The 23,310-nt window shown below is 55.1% G+C and overlaps 1 protein-coding gene across 4 annotated transcripts in view; it reads right to left on the bottom strand.

Annotated features, from left to right (window-relative positions):
* CAMTA1 (calmodulin binding transcription activator 1) overlaps positions 1–23,310 on the bottom strand; it is an 888,068-nt gene that overhangs the window by 246,850 nt on the left and 617,908 nt on the right. For all 4 annotated transcript variants that reach the window (XM_057544799.1, XM_057544797.1, XM_057544798.1 and 1 more), the window contains one exon: positions 14,137–14,208. In XM_057544799.1, the coding sequence (XP_057400782.1) occupies positions 14,137–14,208 (72 nt within the window). The remainder of the gene's footprint in view (positions 1–14,136; positions 14,209–23,310) is intronic.

Below are 23,310 nucleotides of genomic sequence, written 5' to 3'. Positions count from 1 at the left end.
GGCTGGGCCAAGCCTAAGGGGAGCTGACACCTTGCAGCTGCCATGGGGTTGGCTCCACTTCAGAACAGCAAAGCCCTCTTGGGCTGTCAGATGCACCCTGATAAGCCAGCAGGGCTTACATGTCCCCCCGGGATGACTGGGGGTGGGCCTTGGCGAATCATCCACACACAGGTATGATATCAAAACCAGTCATCGTGAGAGGAGGACAGTACAAGTGCAGGATGTTTGAAATGCATTTGAAATGAAGAGACCAGCATTGTAAAACCATCATGTGTATGTATGTATGTATATATATATAGCTATATCAAAACCTCGTGGTGGGCTTCCCTGGTGGCGCAGTGGTTGAGAATCTGCCTGCTAATGCAGGGGACATGGGTTCGAGCCCTGGTCTCGGACGATCCCACATGCCGCGGAGCAACTAGGCCCGTGAGCCACAACTACTGAGCCTGCGCGTCTGGAGCCTGTGCTCCGCAACAAGAGAGGCCACGATAGTGAGAGGCCCGCGCACCGCGATGAAGAGTGGCCCCCGCTTGCCGCAACTAGAGAAAGCCCTCGCACAGAAACGAAGACCCAACACAGCCAAAAATAATAAATAAATAAATTAATTAATTAAAAACAAAAAAAGAATAGTGAGATCTTAAAAAAAAAAAAAAACCCTTGTGGTAACCACAGATGAAAAAATCTATGACAGATATACACACGAAAAAGAAAAAGGAATCCAAACACAACACCAAAGATAGTCATCAAATCACAAGAGAAGAGAACGAAAGAGGAAAGGAAAAAAGAAGACCTACAAAAACAAATCCAGAACAATTAACAAAATGGCAATAAGAACATACATATCGATAATTACCTTAAATGTAAATGGATTAAAGGACCCGTACATATGTTGTCTATGGATCAGATCACCTCAGTGACAGAGGGGCGTGGGCTCCGGGAGCAGCTGTGTCCTGCCACCTGCCCTCAGACTTTAACCCAGACAAGGGACCTGAGCTGAGGATGCCTCCCGGGGGTCTCCTGAAGCCCCGGCCCTCCAGCAGCAGGGAAACAACAGAGAGGGCAAAACGAGACCCACGGGAGCTAATTTCTTTGCAACTGACAGCGTTTTTCTGAGAACTCTGTCTTCAAGTTAAGAAATTTTTAGCAACTCAGGATCAACAAACCTTTCTGCTCTGGATTTCCCTCTCCATCCTCTAAGCTAACCTCCCACAGAATTCTCCAGCCTCATGCCCCCAGGGTAACCCTTCCAGGGCATACTCTCTAAACTAAGGCTGGTGTAAAGAGTGAGTCTTCAGGAGGGACGGCGGGGAGGAGGGAGAGGGCTGTGCTGTCGGAAGAGCCCATCCATCCTGATCTCTTTACCAAGTTCTGATGCTTGTCCTTGTGGGGCATAGCTGGGGCCTGGGCACAGCCATGGGAGGGTCTGGGATCATCCCCAGGAAACGGGGACCCAGCCCTGAAGCCTGCCTTCTGGATGTGGATAAAGTCTATTCACACCCACCCAACAAATATGGACTCCAGTGCCAGGCATGGTTCTAGGCGCCAAACACAACATAATGCCCCTGCCCTTGAGGAGCTTACTTCTGAAGGATGGGGGTGGGGCAGGAGGATAGACAATGAATAAATAACACAGTTGATGTTGCAACAGGGTGGACGAAGCACAAGAGGTTTCGCTGAGTAAAAGAAGCCTCACCCAAGAGTACTTGCTGGGGGACTTCCCTGATGGTTCGGTGGGTAAGACTCCGCCCTCCCAGTGCAGGGGTTAGGGTTCAATCCCTGGTCGGGGAACTAGATCCCACATGCATGCCGTAACTAAGAGTCCACAAGCCGCAACTAAGAAGCCCACATGCCGCAACTAAACACGCCACCGCGAAGATCCTGCACGCCGCAACCAAGACCCGGCGCAGCCTAAATTAAAAAAAAAAAAGTAAAGGAAAACAGAGTACTTGCTGGATGATTCCATTTGTATGACGTTCTAGAACAGGAAAAACTAATCCATGGTGGAAAAAACAGGACAATGGTAACCTCTGGGACATGGGTGTGGGGACTGACTGGGAAAGGACAGGAGGGAACTTTCTGGGGTGATGGTAATAGTCTAAATCTCCACGCGGGCTTCGGTTCTGTTGGTGCGCGTATTGATGGAAACTAATCAACTAGTATGTTAACATTTGTGCATCCAACTGTTTCACTGTGTGTAAATTTTCAAAGCAAAAGAAAAGAACTGCACTTTAAATATTGAACTCTGGTTACCGACATGCGTGCTCTGCTCCAGTACGTGTTGGGGGAGGTGTACTGTTGTCTGCAACTTAGTTTGAAATGCATGAAAAACAAGTAAGTCGGATTTCTGGAAAGATGGACGTGTAAGTGATAAAACAATATAGCAAAATGTTGAGAGAGTCTGGGTGGTTGGTAGAGGGTGCTTGTAAAATTCTCTCAACTTTTCCGTTTATCTTGAACATTTGATAATACAATGTTTGTTGTGGGGGCAGAGTGGTTTGCAGGAGAGTGAGGGGAAATTAGGTGGGGCATCAGGAGGGGCCACTGCACAGAAGTCTGAGTTTAAAAGTAAGGCGCTGACTGGTGAGGTCAGGGTACAGCTATACGTGTGGGAGTCATCGGCATAAAACTGTCATGTGAAACTGTGGGCCCAGGTGAGAGGACCAAGGAGATGGTGAAGACAGAGAAGGGCAGGCCTAGGAAGCTCAGGGACATTCCAAGATCTAGGGCTTGAGGAAAAGGGGTGCGATCTGTAAAAGAATGAGCAGTGAGGGAGATAGCCAGCAGCAGGAGAAGAGAACATTCCAGAAAGAGGGGATGGCCAACCTTGGTAAGTGCTGCTGGGAGGTCCAAAAAATGAGGGTGGCAGTGAGGTGACCTTTGGGTTTTGCAATGCAGAGGTCACCGGTGAACTGGAGACAGCCCCATCATGGCACGGAGGATGAAGAGGAAAGCTGGAGGTGAGGGGTGAGGAAAGAATGGGAGGTGGGCAAGGGGCGAGGACAACGAGACACATATCCAAGGAGGACACTGGTGTGTCCGGAAAAGGAGGGGGAAAGCTCCCAGGAAGTCCTATCCATTTGGGGGGTGGGGTGGGGATGGCAAGAAGTCTCCTTCAGGACCCCCAGAATGCTTTCCTGAGAAGAAAGCAGATGAACTGAGGGGGAAGTGAGAGGAGCAGTGATGTCTGTGTGTACCTGCATTTACCTGTGCACACCTGTGCACACCTGTATTCACCTGTGCACACCTGTGTTCACCTCTGCATACCTGTACTCACCTGTGTACACCCATGCACACCTTGTTCACCTGTGTATACCTGTGTTCTCCTGTGCACACCTGTGTTCACCTGTGTATACTTGTGCACACCTATGTATACCTGTATTCACCTGTGTACACCTGTGTTCATCTGTGTATACCTGTATTCACCTGTGCACACCTGTGTTCACCTATGTTTACCTGTGAACACCTGTGCATACCTGTATTCACCTATGCACACCTATGTATACCTGTGTTCACCTGCGTACACCTGTGCACATCTACGTATACCTGTCTAGCTAAAACTATTTGTAGTGAGTCTGGGGTGTGTGATGTGTCTCACCTGGGAACACCTGCATCCCGGAGCCACCGAAATAGTAACGGTGGTAAAAGCAGTTATGACATCACGTCGGGGGACCAGAGTCTACAGCACCCCCAAGCAGGCCAACTTCACGAGCTGGGTGTCCCCGGAGGCCTAAGCGAGTGCTGATGTCCACACACAGAGCTTGTCACCAAGACTCGCATTTTCCATTCCACTCTACCAAATGACATCTGAATTTCATTCTTGGCCCTTTGAGTTCTTTCAGAAGCAAAATAGAAAGTGTTTCCTTGAAGCAAACTTTTGTCTTCTGCTTTGGAAACCGCACTTTCCCCTTTCCTCCAAAGAAGATTAGGATATCAAGGACAGAATGTCAGCTGAAGATTACACGAAAAGGATAATTAAACAAAAGCCCACATTATAAGCCATCTAGAAGGAAATTAAGCCGCTTTTGCCTTCTCCCCGTCTTTGAAGGATGTTCTGTCGAAGGGGAGCAGGAATTGTTTGGCTTGATAAATAAAGGTAGTAACCAAACTGTATCGCCCATTGTTCTGCCTTTATATTAAAAGCAATCACTAAACCAAGCTGACAACACACACCATGGAGGCATAAACCCCTCTGCAGACGGAAGGATTAAGAGGCTGACAAGGTCTGGATACTAAGACTAATTAATAATTTCCATCTCTAAGGAACTGCAACTCTGGTAGCTTCAATCTTCCTCCGTCTCCCAGCCTGACCCGGGCAGCCCTGTCCTCTAAGGGAAGGACAGAGGGTTTGCAGGATGGGCCAGGATAGACGGTGGTCAGTCCCAGCGGGGCAGGGAGCTGAGGGGGCCCTGGGGAAAGGGCTGCAGCAGACAGACAGCTGGAATGTGGAGGTTGCTTCTCACTAACCGAGCAGAGACGCAGGGTAACTTAGGGAACTGGGTTTGCCATCACATGGTCGCATCTGGGTTTGCCATCACATGGTCGCATCTGAGTATTTTGCCAATTGAAAGGTGGTCTGGATGGGACCTTCTCAGGGGACCCCCCTCCCCAATTATACCCACCCACCCAATCCCCTGGAGCAAAAATGGCTGGAAATAGTCACAACAGAGGGATGAGCCAGTCACCATTGCCTAGGGCCAAGCATGACCCAAGATCTCTGTGGGCACTGGCTCAGTTCATCTTCCCAGTGACCCCCAGAGGGAGGTATTTCATGCCTATTTTATAGACACAGACGTAAGATTTGCAGAGGTTAATTCACTTGACAGAGTCACGTGGCTAGGAGAAGGCAGAGCTGAGTGCAAATCCAAACCGTGGGCCTGTAAGGACCACGGGCCCAGGGGTCCCAGCAAGTAGCCAGTGGGAAGCCTGTCCGGTGGCTACAAGTTCTCCCCCATACTCAGGAACCCCCTCGTCCACAAGGTGGGGCAAGGCATCCCACTTCCCCAGAGGGCTCCAAGAGCACAAGCAGCTGCGATTTGCAAGGTGAAGGTCAAGTAGCTGAGACCTGATCACAGGGACTTTCTGGGTTGCTCCCCCTGCAAGGTGACCAGGTGCAAAGGCCAACCACCTGGCCACGCCCCTATCCCCGAGGAGGGGACCAGGATGAGAGAAGCTTCTGGAAAATGCCCAGTGACTTTCCTTAGAGAGGATAATGGCCGCTTTTGGGGGATATATTTTCTGGAGGCTTTAGGTGGTACAGCAGAGGCTTTGGCATCGTAAATTGCAATCAAGCAAAGATGTCTAAGAAGGAAATAATATTGGCTCTGCTGCACAGCCTTGGCAAAGATCCTGAAATCTTAATGGAATTGAGCAATTTTTTGCTTAGGGCCGTAAATTCCTAGTGTCTACCTTATCTTCTCATCACGTTCTTCAAGGCACATTAAATGGAGAAAGAAGTGGAAGCTGCTAGATAGAATAAAACCGGAACAGGAAGGCAGCTCCAGAGATCTGTCGGAGACCACAATTCATTCCCACACGCACCTTATCCGTCGCAAAAGGCCTTCACCACTTACTGCTTGTCTGCTCCTGTCTCTGCGTGTAAAAAGCCTCCTGATGGCTTATAAACTGAGGCTTTGGTCTAATTAGCGGTCCTGCAGCCGTGCCTCATTTTGCATGGTCTCTGCCCTGCTGCACCCAGCTCCCTCCTCTCACCCCTCCTCCAGAGCCAACACCCCTTCTGGAACCCTGTCCTAGCATCCCTGGCCCCCCCTGCACTTCTTTCCAGATTTTGTCCATCTCCATAATTAGCTAACAACACAATCGCTTGCTGGGCCATGGCAGCCCTGACTTACAATAGCTATTGTTACTGTTACTGATATTAATCATGATAAGGATAAAAGGCCACTGCTCTCACTTCAGCCTGGAGAGGCTTTCACAGCAGTGTTGAATGTGCAGCCTCTGGTTGGCCGGCCCCATCTCTCTGGGTCTCTTCTCCTGGGCCCAAGCAGAGATGGGGTGCACGTTCTCCCCTTACGTCCCTTCCAAGTCACTTGACCGGCACCAGGGCCTGGGACACCTGTCCTGAGGCCTTCTTCTCGGACAGCCCTGTGCTTGGCCCGTGGATCTGGGGTCCCACACATTCTTGTCACTGTACCCTGTGGCCCAGGCCTGCCACGTGTCAGAAAGGGCATGGAAGAACATCCCCACCCCTTTCTTCCATCCTTGAGCTCACCTCCTCCTCCAGGAAGCCTCCCCTGACCACCCAGCCCACTCTATGTCCGCTTCTCTGGACTCAGCGCATTGATGGGCTTCCGGTATCACCTACTAGGCACATAAATTCAGGGTCAGAAATGACTTTGGCGCCACAGGGTCCTTCACCTGCCTCTCCACACAGGAGTTCCCCCCAAATGCTCTGGGCCTGGAGGCTCCCTTCTCTGTGCTGCCCAGTCCCCGGTGGGCTAGAGAGAGCTCACTGTCAGCTGGGGAAGGACAGCCAAGGGTGTGGAACAGAGTTGCAGCATCAGACTCTCTTGTCCTTGACATGGGCACCGACCCCCCGGAGGTTAACACATCCAGGACCCCTCAGCCACTGCCCCTCTCATCTCTGCTCCCTGCCCCGCCCGTGCCCCTCAGCCCGGGCACTGTGGCCTGTGAGCTCCAGAGGATGGGGCCGTGTGTCTTTAAAGGGCCTGGACCGGGCCCTGCTTACCCTAGTCTTTGGGGGTCCCAAATTCTCCTCGACCCTCGTTTTCCTCTTCTGAAAAAGTCAGGGCGAATTTGCCCAGTCCTGACTCCCTCCCAGCGCAGCTGTGAGAACCAAAAGAGCTGGACCTGGCGTCCCCGCCAAGCGCCAAGGGCCACCCAGGGCCAGGGCTGTGGTGTCCCTGAGCCTTGCACCCTCTGCCCCAGCCCAGCCCGTACGTGGCATCTGCCACGGCCTCCGTACGGGGTCTGCAGGATGGAGCACAGAGGGGCCGGCTGGCCTGGGGCGTGTTCCCCTCCCCACCAACCCAGGCCCAGGGGCCAGGGACTCCTCAGGCACCAGCTCGCTTCTGTTACCTGAACCACGTGGGTCAAAATGCCCCGTTTGGGACCGAGAGCCAGCCTGACCGCAGCGCGTCTGTCACTCTAAGCCCGTGAGGCGTCGTTCAAGGGCCCATGTACAGGGTGGGCTCTGGGATGCTCTATTTCCTGGACACTTGGATTTCACCCCGATGGGACACAAAAACCGTTATTGAGCAAGAAGCCTCAAATATTTTTTATGAAGCTATAATATCCTCCATTAAAAAAAAAAAAGATGAAAGAGAGAGAGAGGGAAAGAAAGGAAGGAAAAAAGGAGGGCCGGGGAGACCGTCTCCCGCGTCTCAGGGCTGGCCTCCTGGTGGAGCCCAGCTCACCCCGAGTGGAGACGTCCCCCCATTCGGATGAGCCTGGAGACGAGGGGTGAGTGCAGACGCCCTCTTCCAGCTGCCCCGCTGGGGATGCTGGTCCCGTCTGGGGACCCAGCTCCCCCGCAGGCCACGCTCAGGGCTGCAGGGCTTGGTCCCAGGTGGCGCCACGCGTCCAGATAGAGTGACGGGGACGACGGGGGGGGGGGGCACATGGGTTGCAAAAGAGCCGATCATTCCCCAGATAGATTTCAAGTCATTTTGGGTGGGGGTGGGCACAAGGGACATTTACAGCCGTGACAGTGTCCCCACTGCAGAGGAGGGTGGCAGGAAGGAGCAGAGGTGTCCTGACCGTCCTCGCTTTTGGTGAGGGGGGGCCGCTGTGAGAGATGAAGGGAAGATGCGAGGTGAGGCTCGCAGGGCTCCCTGGGGGCGTCAGGATGTCCCCTTATCGGTCCAAAGTGGTACTGATGGCGTCGAGCGGTCCATCATCTGTGGAGCGCTTGCCGTGGGCCGGGAGCTGGGCTACATCGTCATGTGCTCTGTGTTCCATTTATAGGGAATTCTCACAACAGTCCTGTGCAGTCCACGCCGTTCTCATAACCATGTTACTGATGAGGAAACTGAGACTCAAAGAAACGAGCTCAAATGCCCAGAGAGTCAAGCGGCTCATGAACGTTGCCCTGTGTGACCCCGATCCCACTATTATAAGAGGTTCAGACAAACACCATCCCAAACATCCGCCCACTGAGTGCTCCGGGTGGGAGCTAGAATGGTGGCCTCTGGGCCACGCTGCAGGGGCCGGGGGTTCCCTCTGCCTGACACTCCCACCACCTCGCCTCACCCCAGCTTTGCTACTTGAGGGGAGCGATGAGATCGGAGGCGCCTTCCTGGGGAACCTCAGAGGCACTTGGCTCACGGGGAGGCCCTCACATCCACAGACAGGTCCGGTGTCGATGGACAGAACCATACGCTGAGGTCCCGTGGGTGCGCTGTTGGGAAATGTCCCAGGCCCACTCTAGTGCCACAGTCCCAGGATGGGAGGGGAGGCCCGAAGCCCACAGCCTGCTCGCTCCCTGCACACGGGGGATGAATGTGGTGCTGCGCAGCTGCCTCTGGGGGGGCTGAGGCCGTGTGCAGAGGAGAGGAGGCCCCAGGGGCACTGGGGGCAGGAGGGGGCCCTGGAGGAAGGTGGGGCTCCCTCACCTGGTGTCCAGGCCTGTCTCTGGGGCAGAAGCTGAAACTGGACCGTTCGCTATGATGGGCCCAGAGGTGTGCACAAGGCCTTCTCTGGGGCCCGCCGGACTGTATGAGACATTCAAGACCCCTAACCCTAACCCTACACCTAACCATGGCCCTTGCCCTAACCCTAACCCTAACCATAGACCTAACCCTAAACCTAATCCTAAACCTAGACCTAAACCTAAACCTAAGCCTAGCCCTAACCCTAAACCTAACCCTAACCCTAACCCTAGACCTAACCCTAAACCTAACCCTAACCCTAACCCTAACCCTAGCCCTAACCCTAACCCTAACCCTAAACCTAACCCTAACCCTAACCCTAACCCTAACCCTAACCCTAACCCTAACCCTAACCCTAACCCTAACCCTAACCCTAACCCTAACCCTAACCCTGAGAAGTCTTGGGCCACTGCCTCCCCGCAGCAGCTGCCCTTTAAGTCCCCTCCTCCTGGCAGGAGAAATGCCCTCCTCCCAGGGGCCCTGCTTGGGGGGAACCCCCCCCCCCGACAGTCCTGCTATTTCTGCCTCGGGAAAGCCTGCTCTCAGGACAGGGTGGGCGGAAGTTGACCACGCTGTGGGTGAAAGGCCAGCTGGGGGCCCACAATCCAACAAAGGGATTTAGAGCCTCAGCTCAACCCCCCAGGCCTTGCCAGCCAGGTGGGGAAGTGCGGTTCTCACGGGCACTCGTCAGGGGAGCCTGGGCTCTGCCCAAGCAACACCAGGGGCTCACTCCTGCCCTGGAAGGCAGCGAGCCCTCTGGCTGAGGCCTCCGGCTGAGGCCTCCCTCCACTCCAGGGTGGGGAGCTTTGGGGGGCCTGCGCAGCCTGGAGTGAGCCCCCTTGGTAAGCTGGCTATACCCCCGCCGCCCCTGCACTCTTCTGCGCTGCCTCTGTACTGTGGCACTTGGTGGAGACAAGCCCCCTGCACCCACCGTTCCTGGGGGTTCTGGGCTGGCAAAGCTCAAGGTCAGGTAGGAGGCAGAGACTGTGGGGTTGAAGGGCAGCTGCCCCTCCGTGACAGCACGGCCTGGGACCAGGTGCTTGAAGCTGTCTCTAGCTCCTCCCTATAAGAAGGGTAACAAAGGCATCCCCCGGAGAAGAGATGGGCGCCCTGGGAGCCTGGTCTTCTCCCAGGTGACCCGGGGACCCGTGGTGAGGGGCCGGTCACTGCCTGGCCCAGAGTCAGTACCCGGGGTGGCCAGATGCCAGAACTTGGAACCCAAACGTCTGCCACTCTCAGTGACCCAGGAGCCCCCAGTCCCGGGGTCCCCCCAAAGCCCCAGGGTCCCTGTATTTGCACAGCAGCACCCAGGGGCCTGCAGGCCTGTGTGAGCTGCGGGGTGGTCCAGGGAGCAGCCCCCGCTGCCTCTGCCCCTGCGAGCTGCTCTCAACAGACACGCAGCCCCGAATGAATGGCGGTGGCAGACACACAGGGACACACCCCCTGCTTCACTTGAGCATGGAAAACATTCATTAAGCATTTTAGAGGACAAGGGCAAAAAGAAAAACACTCATTAGAAGCAGAAATAGTTTCCAAATGAGCCATACAGAATCTGCTGGCAAGTCTGGCCTGAAATGGGGGCTTGTCCTCCTGGGGGAGCGGGCAGGGGGAGGAGTGCACAGAAGGAGGGACTGTGGGGCCCAAGAGGGGTCACAGAAGGAGGCAGGAAGGCCTGAGCCAAAGCGCTAGAAAATCCCAAAGAGGAGAGGCCACGGTGGCAGAGATGGAGGCTGAGGACCCTGGCTGTCTGGCCCAGCATTGCAGCGGCCCAGCCTGCGGGAGGGGCTGCACCTCCACGGCCCCAGCAAGGCTCAGGGCCTGGGAGGATGCAGTGATTACCATGTTCAAGGCCACGGGAAGCAGAGGCAAGAAGGAGCCGGGAAGCCTGATCCCAGCCCGGCTCCATCGCTGACCGCTGGGTGACCCTGGGCCTGACCCTGCCCTCTCTGGGCCTCAGCGTCTATCTAGGAAATGCAGCAGCTGAGCTTGGGGCAGCCTATAAGGGCCCTGCCAGCCGTGACACATGGAGCCCTCAATAGTGCTGCTGATGTGAGGGGAGGAGCTGCGTGCCGGCCGGCAGCGGGGGCTTCTCAGGGCCCCAGGGCCGATTCCCCAAAGGCCCCGTAGGAGCAGCCTGAGCTCAGGTCCTCTGGGGTCTTGAGATGCTGCCCGTGCAGGTGCCCACGTGGTGCCCACGGGGCACGGCAATGACCTTAGATGCCATGGGCTGAACGGGCTTCAGTCCCTCCACTCTAGGGGAAGGCTCTGGTTCCTCGGTGTCTGCCGGCTCACATCCGGATAAAATATTTATTAGCGAGATAGAGAGAGAAAGAGAGAGGGAGGAGGCACCCACCCGCACAGTCAGGTTACTCGGAAGCCAAGTGCCGCGTCGGCTGCTGCCCTTTTCTTCCTCCTCCTCCCTGACCTCTGTGCCTGGGTGCGACATGCTGGCCCCTCCCCTCTCCTGTGCAGCAGGGCGGTGGGGGGGGGCTGGCCCCTCCCGATCTGGCTGAGGCTCTGTGCTGGGCACTCAGGGGAGACGGAGGGAGGCAGGTGGCTCCCTTGGGGAGCTTACAGTCTGGCCGGAGAGGAAAGCCGGGTCTGTGTGGGTAGGGTCCCTGCTGTGCTAAGTGGCCTTGGGATTAGCATGTCACTTTGAGGATCTCAGAGGAAGGAGAGGCCGCTCCCAGAAGAAACTCTCCTTTATCCAGAAGCCCGCCCTCCCTCCCTCCCTCTCCTCCTCCCAGCCCCCTTCCTTTCAGGGGGCTCCCCCTGGGCGGTGGGGTGCGAGGGGCGTGGCCACCGAGTGTGCCCTTGGTCAGCAGCGTGTCATGCTTAGGGGACACGCTGGCTTCTCTGTTGCCGAGTTGGCACCCGAGTTGCCTCTTCCTCGGCTCTCACCTGGTCACAGTGCCCTGACACTTCCACTCCCACCCCAAGCCTTTTTCTTGGTAATTGGTGTCAGAGACAAACTTGGGCCAATGTCCATCTGGGCCGGTGTCTCATGGCTTCTTGCCTATTTAATATCAGAGGAATTAAACCTGGCCACGCCGTCTTATCCCGGGGTTGTAAGCAGCATCAGAACAAATTGCCCTGAGCAGGGCGCTCGCCCTGGAGCTCCAGGCTTCCGGGCGGGACGTGAGAGGCGCTCACTGCCGTGGCTTTTGCTCCGTAGTCTCCTCCTGCCCAGCACTGACCCGGCAGCAGGAGCCCCCCCAACCCGTGTACATTCCCGCTTTGTCACCTGCTCACAGAAACTCGGGGACGCAGAGGCGGGGGTGGAGAGACAACTGCCCAGGGACCCGGAGAGAAGATAAAGACTCAGATTAGCCCTGGAGAAACAAGATCTGTGATCCTGGCCTTTGGGGAGACTCGGGTTCCCAGCCGGCTGGAAGGTAACAAACCCAGATGCACATGAGTCACCCCAGGTATGTCTCCAGCACGCAGCGGCCAGGATCGGAGCACCAGGGAGGGGAGGGCTGGGCAGAGGAGCAGCAGCCCTCCCACTCCTTGCGTGGCCCCAGAAACAAAGCAAGGGCAGCCCAGGCGCAGAGGGACCTGGCTCAAGGGGCCTGAGTGAGTGGAATCCAGTTTGGGGATCCAATTGGCTCAGACTCCAAGGCGGCCCGGTGGCGTCTGAGTCCGGGGAAGATCTACCGAAAGCCACAGGAGCCTGAGGGAATGGAGGCGTGGGTGTGCAAGAGGGTCTGGAGGAGAGAGAGGAAGCAGCCTTGGAGAGCAGACAGCTGGGGCTGCCGGAGGGGCGAGCTGGCAGGAAGCTGGCCGCGGGGGGGTGGCTCCCTCAGGAGGGCAGCCCCCAGGCCGGGCAGAGACAGCCCAGCAAAGACGTGTTCTGATGGGGCCTGAAAGCTGAAAACACCAGCGTGGGACCTGGGGGGATGGAGGCCCAGGAAGGAGCTCACAAGGGCTGCTTGAGGTGAAAGTGTTTCTCTGGCAGCCAGAGTGGGACCCTGGAGACACAGGGACATGTTCTAACTGCACCAGATCTCTGCTCTCAAGGAGGAACCCACTCCCCCCTCCTGCAGCCATGGAGAAGACCCTTCACCAAATGGCAAAATGCCTTGGGTCCATTCTTATTAACGAGGCCTGGAAAGTAGCATCCCAGGATTACGCTGAAGGTCCCTTTCACAAGGACGCAGGGCTGAGCAATTAGAAAGGCAGGTGTTACCACGCCAACCTCTGAGGGGGACAGAGCCGGGAGACTGTAACGGGCAAGGTGTCGGGGAAGCCGTGTCTGCAAATCAGCACCTCGTCTGACGGTCTCAGGTGCCACCCGCCAATGAACTTGTTGAACCACAGACAATTATTTCCGGGAACTAAGGCGGCGGAAGTGTATGGCGGCGTGGGCAGGGGGTTGGTTTGGGGAGGTGAGGACGAGTTGATGGACAGAGGGTCTGGTCTAGGTGTGGACATTGAGGCAGCTCTGTGCTCAGCAGACGCCTTCCAGGCCACCTTCCCTGGGACCAGCGGCCCTTCTGCACTCCATGGCGTGTGCAGCTCTCTTCTTTCAGAACACGTGCCATGAGCATTGGCGGGCGGCTTGCTTTCCCATCTGCTGGACCCCTCCCAACCGCATCCCCCAGGTCAGGGAGATCCCCAGACCCCTGGGACCCAGGCTAACTTGGATGCAGAAAGTGAGACCTCTGGGGGAAAAGGCCAGAGGCAGCAATTCCTGGGCAGAGGCAGTAGGAAGAAGTTGGGGTGATGCTGCCGGGCCCCCCGGGGATGTGTTCTACAGAGAGCAGCTGCAAATCAGAGGCCGAGCTTTGGAAAGGACCCAGGTCCAGGCTCGCTGGGCAGACCCCTCAGACCTTCCCACTCACAGCAACACCTTCCACAAGCAAGACGACCACCAACACAACCAGTCGGCTCTTGGCTGGGCGGCCTCGGGGCTGTGCACCAGCACCTTGGACAGAGATCTGGGAGGCAGGCCTCCCTTGGAGCTTTGGTGACTGGGTGGCTTCTCCACCCCTTTCTCCCTCCTGCTCCACAGCAGACATCACAAATCGATTATAGAGCTCCTTGCCTCTGAGCCAGGAGCTCCTGGTCTCCCAACAACCATTCCAATCTATCCAACTACAACTGGCATGACTCTGGGAGCTGATTTTCCACATGTGCTGACGACTAACCCACATGCGGTTTTCAGTGCAAAGGCTTTTCTCAGTCAGGGGCAGGTTGCCCACGCAGCCTTTTTCCTGTCCTCAATCAGAGGAAACTGAGGCACCCTGGAAGCAGCTGGCAGGATGTTATCCTCACGTGGCGGGCAAGGACGCCCCCCACCAGGCTTCCTCCCCTTGCTGGCCTCTGACATCACACCAGGCCAGCCCCGAAGCTGGCCTCAGCGCCACACGCCGACATCCCTAGGAAAGCTGGCCAGGGCGCCTGGGCCTGGTTCCGCCGCACTCAGGAGCCCCACCCCACTCAGCTCCCTCCGCAGACCCTTCCCCAGCACCGGAGATGGAAGAAGAATCCAGTCCCAGCCACCTACCTGAAGGAGCCAGTAGCACCTCCGGTGGAAGGTGGGGATGATGGAGGAATGGACATAGCAGCCGTACAAGCACTAGGGAGAGAGGAAAAACGAGAATTCAGTTGGAAAGAGGGAAGGAAGGGAGGAAGACGGCGCAACAGAGAAGGGGCAAGAGAGGGCCGCGGACGCCGCCACCACCCCAGGGAGACCGAGGCGCGGGCGCCTCCACATCCGGCTCAGGACCAAGGCTAAGGTCTGGGACACACCTAGGAAGCACAGCTGGGAAACACCAGTGGGCAAACATGGATGAACAGCTGGGGTGCTCCCCCTTGTGAGGGCCATGGGGGCACGTGGGAACCCGGAAAAGCCAGGGGCCACAGGAATGCACATATGTATACATTTTGCCTATCATTTGAGGGGCTGGGGTTTACCCTGACGTTCATGCATAGAGCCTGGGTTAAGACCCCTTGGTGTATGGGGAGGGACGGAAGGTTACAGAATTGATTCAAGCACACACACACTCCAGACCTTTCCCAGCCAAGGAGAGCCGTCCCTGGCAGCCCTGGCTGGTAGGAGCACCAAGGCTGGGGGGCCAGGGAGGGGCAGCAATTCCTAGGACTGACTTCCGGAGCTTGGGACCCTTTGCGCACAACCCCACTTGCTGGTTTTTATTTACAGTTTTCTATTCACATTTGTGTTTGTTCCAAGTATAAACCTGCATCTTTTACAGATGGATTTGGTTTTAGAAACCAGCTAGAGCCAGATTGGAGAAGAAGGTGGGTGAGGATTTAAGTTCAGGGACAGTATGTAGAGGGGACATGAGGAGGGACAGCTCTCATGGAGCTTGTCACTTAGATCCAGGAGGGTGGAGCTGACCGGTGGGACAAGTCAGGGGAGCACGTCGTGCGCTGGGCACCGTGGGGGCTTGCCTGCCGGCAGGGGTGAGGAAAAGAAGCTAAGGAGAGCAGCTGTGTCCTTCCTGAAACTGAACGCTCAGAGTCTGAGTGGGAGGAAATTTGGCCTTTTCTTTTGGAGCCTCCAATTCCAAACTAGAATGAGCTCCTTCTATTTTCTTTGGCGTTCCCCTAGCTTCCCAAAGCACACGTTCCAGAAGGGGTGGGGCAGAAAGAGAAGGCAGGACCAGAGCCCCAGAGGATGAAGGATGGGCAAGGTCTTCCCTTCTGCTCTCACTGTAGTCCCCCAACACCGACACCAATTCTGCAGAGAGAAATGGTCGGCAGCTCTGCATGTTCAGCTTTCATCAGATATTTTTCACACTCCCAAAAAGACCAAGTGCAATTTGGTTTGACTAGGAGTCCATTTGAGCCTTGCCTGTCTGATTAACAGAGTTGAAAGAGAAATCATTTTGGACTATGGGATTCTGGCTGCAAGAAAATCAGATTTCCAATATGTTAGAACTTTTGCAGATTGCTGTCAGCTGGGACTTAAGCCCCATACAAACCAAACAAACAAAGCGGAAATTAATTTAAACGATTCCCTTGCAATTCTTGCCCACGAAATGTATTTATTATTAAGAAGGCAATATTCTTTCCTGACTTTTCTGGTTTTCAATAAACTGTGTGTTGCTTTCTTTTTTTAAAAAAAGAAAAATTGATAGCTCATTCCTTCTTGCCAAAGGAGACTCGTGTTTGGACATTTTCTGTGAGCGTTTGGTTGCAACGGATGAGTAACCCACCTGCAACTTACACCAGCCCTTTTCCTTTGTAATCTGGGTGTTCTCATGGGCAGTTTCGTTGCTTTCACTCATGCAGTGAGCCCGATGGAGGGAGACTTAAACTGTTGAGAGAGGAATTCTCTCCCTCTCTTTGAAGTAAAAGGCTTCCCATCAGCTCTTTCTCACTGTTCATCCCTCTCGAGAGTTTGCCGCGACTGCCCTGCTTCACCTGTCTCTTTCTCTTTCTACTGCTTTTTCTTGAACTTGAAAAGAACACGGTTGATTTGCAGCACCATCTCCCCCTTCATCCAACGCCTATCTATCTGTGTTGGGCTGCGGCAACCTTGAACCTCGTACTAAGGAATCACCGAGACTTTACCGATCACCTACTGCGTGTCCCTCCTGTGAGAGCCCAGGAAGAAAGCACAGCCTGTTCTCCCCCAAGACACCCCAGCACCCCTCTCTCAGGCACCCTCCCCACCCCAGAACCATCCAATAAACAGAATGATGTTAAAAAGAAAAATCACTGTTTCTACATCAAGGCTCATGCATTTTAATCAGAGGAACCCTCGGGGCCTCACTCAGAACTTAGTCTATTTTTAGATATTTACTGTAAACACCCTGGTGATCCGATGTCTCTGGTCTCCACAGATGAGAATCACAATCTTAGGAAGGTGGGAGAGAGGTACCGCTGATGACAGTGAGCCAAGTCAAATGGCATCAAGGGAGGAAGCTCCCCAGGGAGCCCCAAGCACTCAAGAAGCCCGAGGGCATCGGACCCTTCCCACGTTGCCTGGCGCAGCGCGCTGGTCACCCCGTGGCTCACTTGTGCACCTCTATTCCCTGAACGGGGGCTCCTGGCAGGCAGGACCTTTGAATGAAGGGGGCCCACAGTTCCCCCACCCAGTACCCTCAGGACACCGGTCTCTACAGCCTGGTATAGGGAAGGATCCAGAGACAGCACATGTTTAATTTCTGCTTGTGGAACTCCGAAGGCTCAAGTCTTTCTAAAACAAGACTAGAAAACCATCCTGAGAAATGGCTCCACGTTTAGTGCTTAAAGGGTTGAGCTTCAGTTTCAGGGAAAACTGACAGGTGTTGGGTAGCTGGTTTCCCTTGTCTGGAAGGAGGCTTCTAGTGCCCAGTCTTGGTGAGCTAGAGTCAGCAAGGGAGGAATTCTGAGCGAGGGATCCTGCTTAAAGTGGGAGACCTGCTGTTCACCAGCTGGGAGGGCCCTTGTCCTGTCCGGCTGCAAAACGGGCACCGTCCTTTTTCTGTCTTCTGCGTGGCTGTGAGGGTCGAGAGCTGACCCCTGTGCTGGGCTGCCCAGGACAGCAGGTGAGAGAGGGTTCAGAGGAAGCTACGGGGGCTTTCAGGGGTGCACGGTTGAAAGGGAAGAGTGAAGGAGAGTATTTCCAGCTTCAGGAAATGCACGTGGGGACAGGAGGTGAGACACAGTGGGCTGGGCTTGAGGACCTGTAAGGACATTGGGATGGACCGGAGTGTCCACTGCACGGGGGCGTGGCGAGAGGCAAGTTCTGGGGAGACAAAGCTGGTCAGATCACAAAAGGCCACAGGGCCTACAGCAAGGAGGTTGGCTTCACCCTGGGGTGGCGGGGAACAAAGGAACATCCGCGTTCCGAAGCTCACTGTGGCAGCCGTGTGGCCAGGGACCGGGGTCGGGGAGGGCGGGGGCACCAGGTCCAGTCCTGAGTCCAGGAGGCATGCTGGGACCAGAGGCGGCAGCAGCAGAGAAATGGAAACATTGGCAGGGGTAAGGATGACGCCCAGCTTCTGGCTGTGCAGACAGGTACACGGGTACACAGTGGGCCCACTCACAGGAATCCCTGGGGGTGCAGCAGGCTGGTCGGGAAGGGCTGATTTCAGATTTCTATTGGTGACCCTGAGGAGCTCGTAAGACCCCCAAGGGGAGACACACAGAAAGCAGTAAGTTTCTGAGATCTGGTGCTGGATCTGGGCTGGCAACGGTGATCTCCACATCCTCAGCACAGGGACGGCGTTGGAGTCACGTGGAGAGGCCCAGAGTGGGGTCCATCCACTCAGGCTGGTTTCTGCAGCACAGAGCCGTGCCTGCTGGCTCAGGTGGACAGAGCAGGTGAGGCGTGAGCTTGCAGATGCTCCGAGCAGCAGGCACGTGGTGTGCTGGGGTGCCTCACCCTGTGCCCACATACCTCACAACCCCAAACCACCCACGGCCCCGTCCTGATCCCAGGCTCTCTGGCCAGTTCCCATCGTCACCACTGCCCTCACGCTGGACCACCTCTGCCCATTTCCAGTCCTCACGGCAGTGTCATCACCAAGCCAATCAGGGATTAATTGCACACTATCTCACGACGCAGCGTGTCAGATCCATTCCCTTTAACCACTAATCAAGAAAGCAATCAACTTCGTCTGTAGTCATCTGTGTTGTACAAACTCCTGGTGCTTTTTGATCAGGCTCTGGGGGTCCCTTGGGGTGTCGCTGGGTTGAGCTTTGCATTTGGGGGCCGTGATATGCTGGGAGGGAGAGTCACATCCCGGCGCTGGCAGATGCAGCTGCGTGTGCGTGTGTGTAAGCGGGTGGGTGCACACGCGTGTGTAGGTGTGTACGGGAAAGCACGCCCTGGGCCCCTTGTTTATGTGTATCACATAAAACAAAGAAAGAAGAAGAGAAAGCAACCAGCTGTTTATAGGAAACTCAGGAGAACGTCACCCTGTAGATGAAAGCAACGTTCAAATTAGTTCTATTGGGAAATGAAGGTCTGACATCTTCCCTTTAACAGGACAGTGGAGCAAGGAAGAATTTTTTTCTTAAATACTCAAAATTGCTTGTAGGAGTCTACGGGGCTTTTTTTTCTTAAATAAAGAGGAAAGATAAAATTACAGGGGAAACCAAGAGCAAACAAGATCTCCCTTCAGTTCAAAATATATGCTTCAGAAAGGGACGTTTCTGAAGAAAGCATCAGCCTCAAACCTCCTCAAACGGACTTTTCCCCAACAGACTCAGCTGCCAGGGGTCCCCTTGGGGCCAGAAGGTCCATTAGGGCTTGACACCCGATGGCCTCGGTGGGCCAAGAAGGGAGCATCTCAGGTGGTGAGCGCAGCTTTATTGGTGGGGGGTTGGGAGTGGACGGTGGGTCCCCTTTCCCTCCAGCCCTCAGTGGCTCCGAGAGATGAAGCTGCTTCTCCATCTCTGTCTCTCTGTCCGTCTCTGGCATGAGCGCAGCCCTCCCATTGTCCCCTCCACTCTCGGCTTCTGATCTAGAATATGGCTGACTCACTGTCCCCACTTCCGGGCTTTCCCTCATACTGTCCCACCCCGCAGGGCGGGCTTCGTCCTCTCCTGTGCAAACCCTACCCCACCCCCACCCCCCCGAGTCCATCTCAGATCCTCCCTCCTCCAGGGACCCTCTCCTGACCCGGCCAGTGGGAGGAGCCCCTGGAAATGACCCATCTGGGGTCAGGGGGCAGCACGGGAGGCGGACTCTGCCTTGGGGTATCAGAGACGCCATCTCTGTCACCATGAGCTCACCTATCGCAGGGTCTGGCAGACTTTCTGCCAAGGGCCAGATGGTAGATGTTCTCGGCCTCGTGAGTTAGATGGTCTCTGCTGTAGCTGCTCAACTCTGCCTTGTGGGGCAAAAGCAGCTTAGACGACAGGTAATGAATGTGTCCCCAAACTTTATTGATGGACATTGTCAATTGAACTTTGCATAATTTTCACCTGTCATGAATATCATTCTTCTTTTGATTTTTTTTCCCCCAACCATTAAAAAAAATGTGAAGACCATTCTTAGCTCATGGGCCATACAAAAATAGGTGATGGGTTGGCTCCAGCCCATGGGCCATAGGTTGCTAACCACGACCCATCAGATTGGGAGGAATGTGAATTGTATGGTCCTTTGTAAAATCCCTGCGGTGATTTCCATGTAGCAGGTGTTCAATGAACTTTGGTTGATTTCCATGCGATGTGAATATCTACGCCAGGCAAGGAGGGAGCAGCAAAGGCCCAAGTGCATAGAAAATAATAGACTGTACATTTAATAAATACACTTAAGAGCGAGTATTGAACACAGTACCTTTCCCCACCATCGTCTACAGACAGCTCTCAGAAGACCTGGCTGTTTTTCGAACTAGACTTAGTTGTGGATGTTTGTTTTCTGGCCTGAGTGTGACGTGTATCCCCTAAATGTGAGATTAGCGGACACTCGGGCACCGTGCTTGGCGTGGAGGACTTCCTGGCATGTAACAGGCACTCAGTGAAAACAAGGCTTCCTCTCCCTGTCAAGTGCCTTCATTTCAGTAACCAAGCAGAATTCAATGGGATAAAGTAAGGGCAGCTGAAAGCAGGTAGCACGGGATTGGAGATGTGAAGCTGCTTTACATCCCTGTGGCCTTGATAAAGCCTTCTTCTCTGGGGAAGACCTTTTCATTCTGTTTTGGGGGCCCCCTCCCACAGGAGACAGGGAACCCCCAAAGCCAGGGCTTGCTGTCTCCCTCCTCCTCTGGGGAAACATGAGCCCAGCATCTTCCTCGGTGGGCTGGGGGAACGCACATCCCTAGCCCCGCACGACAGGCCTCTCTAGAGGAGGGTGTGGCAACCAGGAGTCACATGAGGCTGCTCAAATTCCAATTCCGATTCCTATTACGTAGAAGGAAATAAAATAGAAACACCAGTTCTTCGGTCACACTAGGCTCAATTCAAGTGCTCACCTACCACACGGAATGAGCGGCTATCATGTTGGACGGCTCAGAAAAACCCATCGTCACGGAAGGTGCTATCGGACACTGAGGCTCCGGAGAACAACAGTGGGGCCCAGTTCAGGGATGCTCAGCTGGGCCTCTTGGAACCTGAGACCCCAGGGCCCAAGATTTGGGGAAGCTAGGGTTTGGGGGAAGAAGTGGAGGTTGGGACGATGGGGTGGCGGCTCCAGTTTGGGGAGTTGGAATGCTTGGAGGTTGGTACCTGCTTGAATCAGTCCGTGAGTGTATCTCCGAACCCCTGTGCTCAGAAAGCCTCGCTCCCCAGCTCCGCCCCGCCCCAGCTCCCCACCAGAACCCCCTCGAATGCAGGGATAATACCTGCTGCGTCCCCAGGCTAGGATGCTTACAGCAAATCTCTATCCCTAACCCTCCTTATGAGGGTCCCTCTGCTACTTCCTCTGCCAATGTCCTGCACCAGCCCCCCAGCAGCCAGGCCACCGGCCAGGGGACCCGAGAGTCGAGTTAGGCTCGTGGTGGTGGCCCACACTCTCCCTCAGTGGCCTGGCCCCGGGTCCCCCAGTGGCCTCACCTCTCTCCCCCTGGATCGGTGACTGTCTGCACAAGGCAATCAGAGTGAAAATAGATTTTTAAGGTGCCTGGTTGATCTCACACACTTGAATCTAATGCACACACGACACAGATGAATAGATTTTAAGATGTGTCATGGCATAAAGGTGACAGAAGAGAAAGAGATAATAGAAGGGAAGGCAAAATCCACCGAGAGGACTATCTAATCCTGCTCTGCAGTGACGAAGGGGCAGGAACCGTTTATTCAGAATATTCCAGGCAGGGCAGGTGAAGATTCCAGTGCTGGGGCCAGATGGGGTGACAGCCACACTCTCCCAGAAAGGGCACCCTGGGGTGGGCTGGGCCTTGGCTTACATGCAAGAGGAGGACGTGTCAACCACATTTCACTACTGTCTGCTCTGTGCCTGACTTGAGTCCTTGCCTCCAGAACCCCCAATCTTGTGGTTGAGAGAGAGCTAAGCAAACAAACAAACAAAACCAGATCAAAACAGCCCTGAGGCTAAGTGCAAGGGGCCCCAGGAGAGGGTGTGATGGAGCCCCCAGAAAGGGAAGAGTCCCCCTTTTCATGCTGAAGATCGGCAAAGTCACCTAAGAGGAAGTGACATTTGTGATGGGTCCAAAAGGGTGATCTGGCGTTGGCCACGTGGACTCGAAAGGGGTCTTGAGCAGAGGGATAGGCCTGGGCAAGGATGTCGGCTCCTTCCCAGCTTTGTCATCTTTCCTACCCAAATCCTCCGCGTGGGACAACACAGATGTTTCTATAAAACCCCCGATCAGACACGTTGACAAGTGGCGGCACATGACTTTGCATTGGAAGCAAAGGTGTTTGATTTTCATGGCTTTTCCTTCCCGCCAGCCTGGACCCTGCATGTTAAAGCAGATTTCCTGGGAGGACTATGGGAATTCAAGGAACAAGTGCAGAAGCATGGCTAGAACTCAGATCTGATCCCACAGGTTTCCCTGCCTCCCTCCCCCCGCCCCCCATCCCCCTCTCTGTCTCCATCTCTCATTTCTGTATATCTTCCTTGTGTTTCTTCCCTCCCACTACGGTTGGGCTGTCTCTATGTGGCAGGCAGCAAGAGTCCCATCCTTTCAGCTGCGACCCAAGAAGCAACAAAGCCTCTCTCTTCCAGATTTGGGGTGACAACAACACCAGGGAGGGACCCTCACCTATTTGGGCTGTGATCCCAGCCCTGGGACTCTCAGTGGGGCAGGAAGGCACCTGAGTGGGCAGAGCTGCAGGGCTCCCAGGCTGGGGTAAAACACGGTTCCTTGCTGCCAAAGTTTGGACATGCCCTGTAGAAGCAGCAGGAGCTCTCCAAAGGGCAGGGGTAAGTAAAAACCCTCCAGCACCTTCCAGATCTCCCCAAACCAGCGGCAGCTGCTGCAAGGGGGCAGAAGTAGGTCCAAGCAGCTCTGCTTCCCAGACACCTGAAAGCCGGAGCAGATCCTGGAAGGTACCGAGAAGATCTCATGCAGGGACAAGGCTGGGGGCGGCACGGTGACATGCAGCTCCTCTTGCCTTTTGTCTGCATTCGTCCTGCTCAGAGGCATTCATGGGGAGGCCAAGGCTGAACAGGCTAGTCGGCTGTCCAAAGTCACGGGGTAGGAAGAGGCAGCGGAGGACTCAATCCCACCCTTGCCCGGCTCAAAGCCCTCGCTCCCTCCGCCCTGGCATGCCACCCGGATGGCGTCACTCAGGCATCCACGCCAATGGCTGAGGGTCAGACCTTCTGCAGGGCCTGCCTTCATCAAAGACGAAGGGATGGATTCCTGGGCTGCTCCCAGGACCGTCCTCGCTGGAGGATTTTGTTCGTATTCATCTAAGATTAGACCAAATGATTCAATTCGCATGCTGCCTGCAAAAGCACTGGGCCTCAGAACTTGTTAAATAGTGAATTGCTTTAAAATTAGTTTGAGCTAAATGGATTGCAGTCTCATTTGGCCTTCGGGGTTGGGTGACAGGAGAGATCTGTAATATTAGATCATCATTGACCCGGCCTCCTTCAACGGCATCTCCCAGAGCCTGAACCCCTGTCTGCAGATGTGGGAGCGGGGGTTCAGAGATGTCAACACCTTGCCCAAGGTCATAGGGATGTGTCCTCAGAGCTGGAGGGATTGGGGGCGGCAAACTTCCACCCCTCCCAGACGGGCAACGTGCCGGGGACAGAGCCAGGAGACCAGGGCAGTGCCTGGCAGGCCCGGGACACGTGTGACCCCACCCCGTT

Source organism: Balaenoptera acutorostrata, chromosome 1 (genome assembly GCF_949987535.1).
Source record: "Balaenoptera acutorostrata chromosome 1, mBalAcu1.1, whole genome shotgun sequence".
Classification (NCBI taxonomy): domain Eukaryota; kingdom Metazoa; phylum Chordata; class Mammalia; order Artiodactyla; family Balaenopteridae; genus Balaenoptera; species Balaenoptera acutorostrata.
The sequence above is the reverse complement of the archived record's forward strand: the minus strand, read 5'-3'. Positions and strand labels throughout refer to the sequence as shown.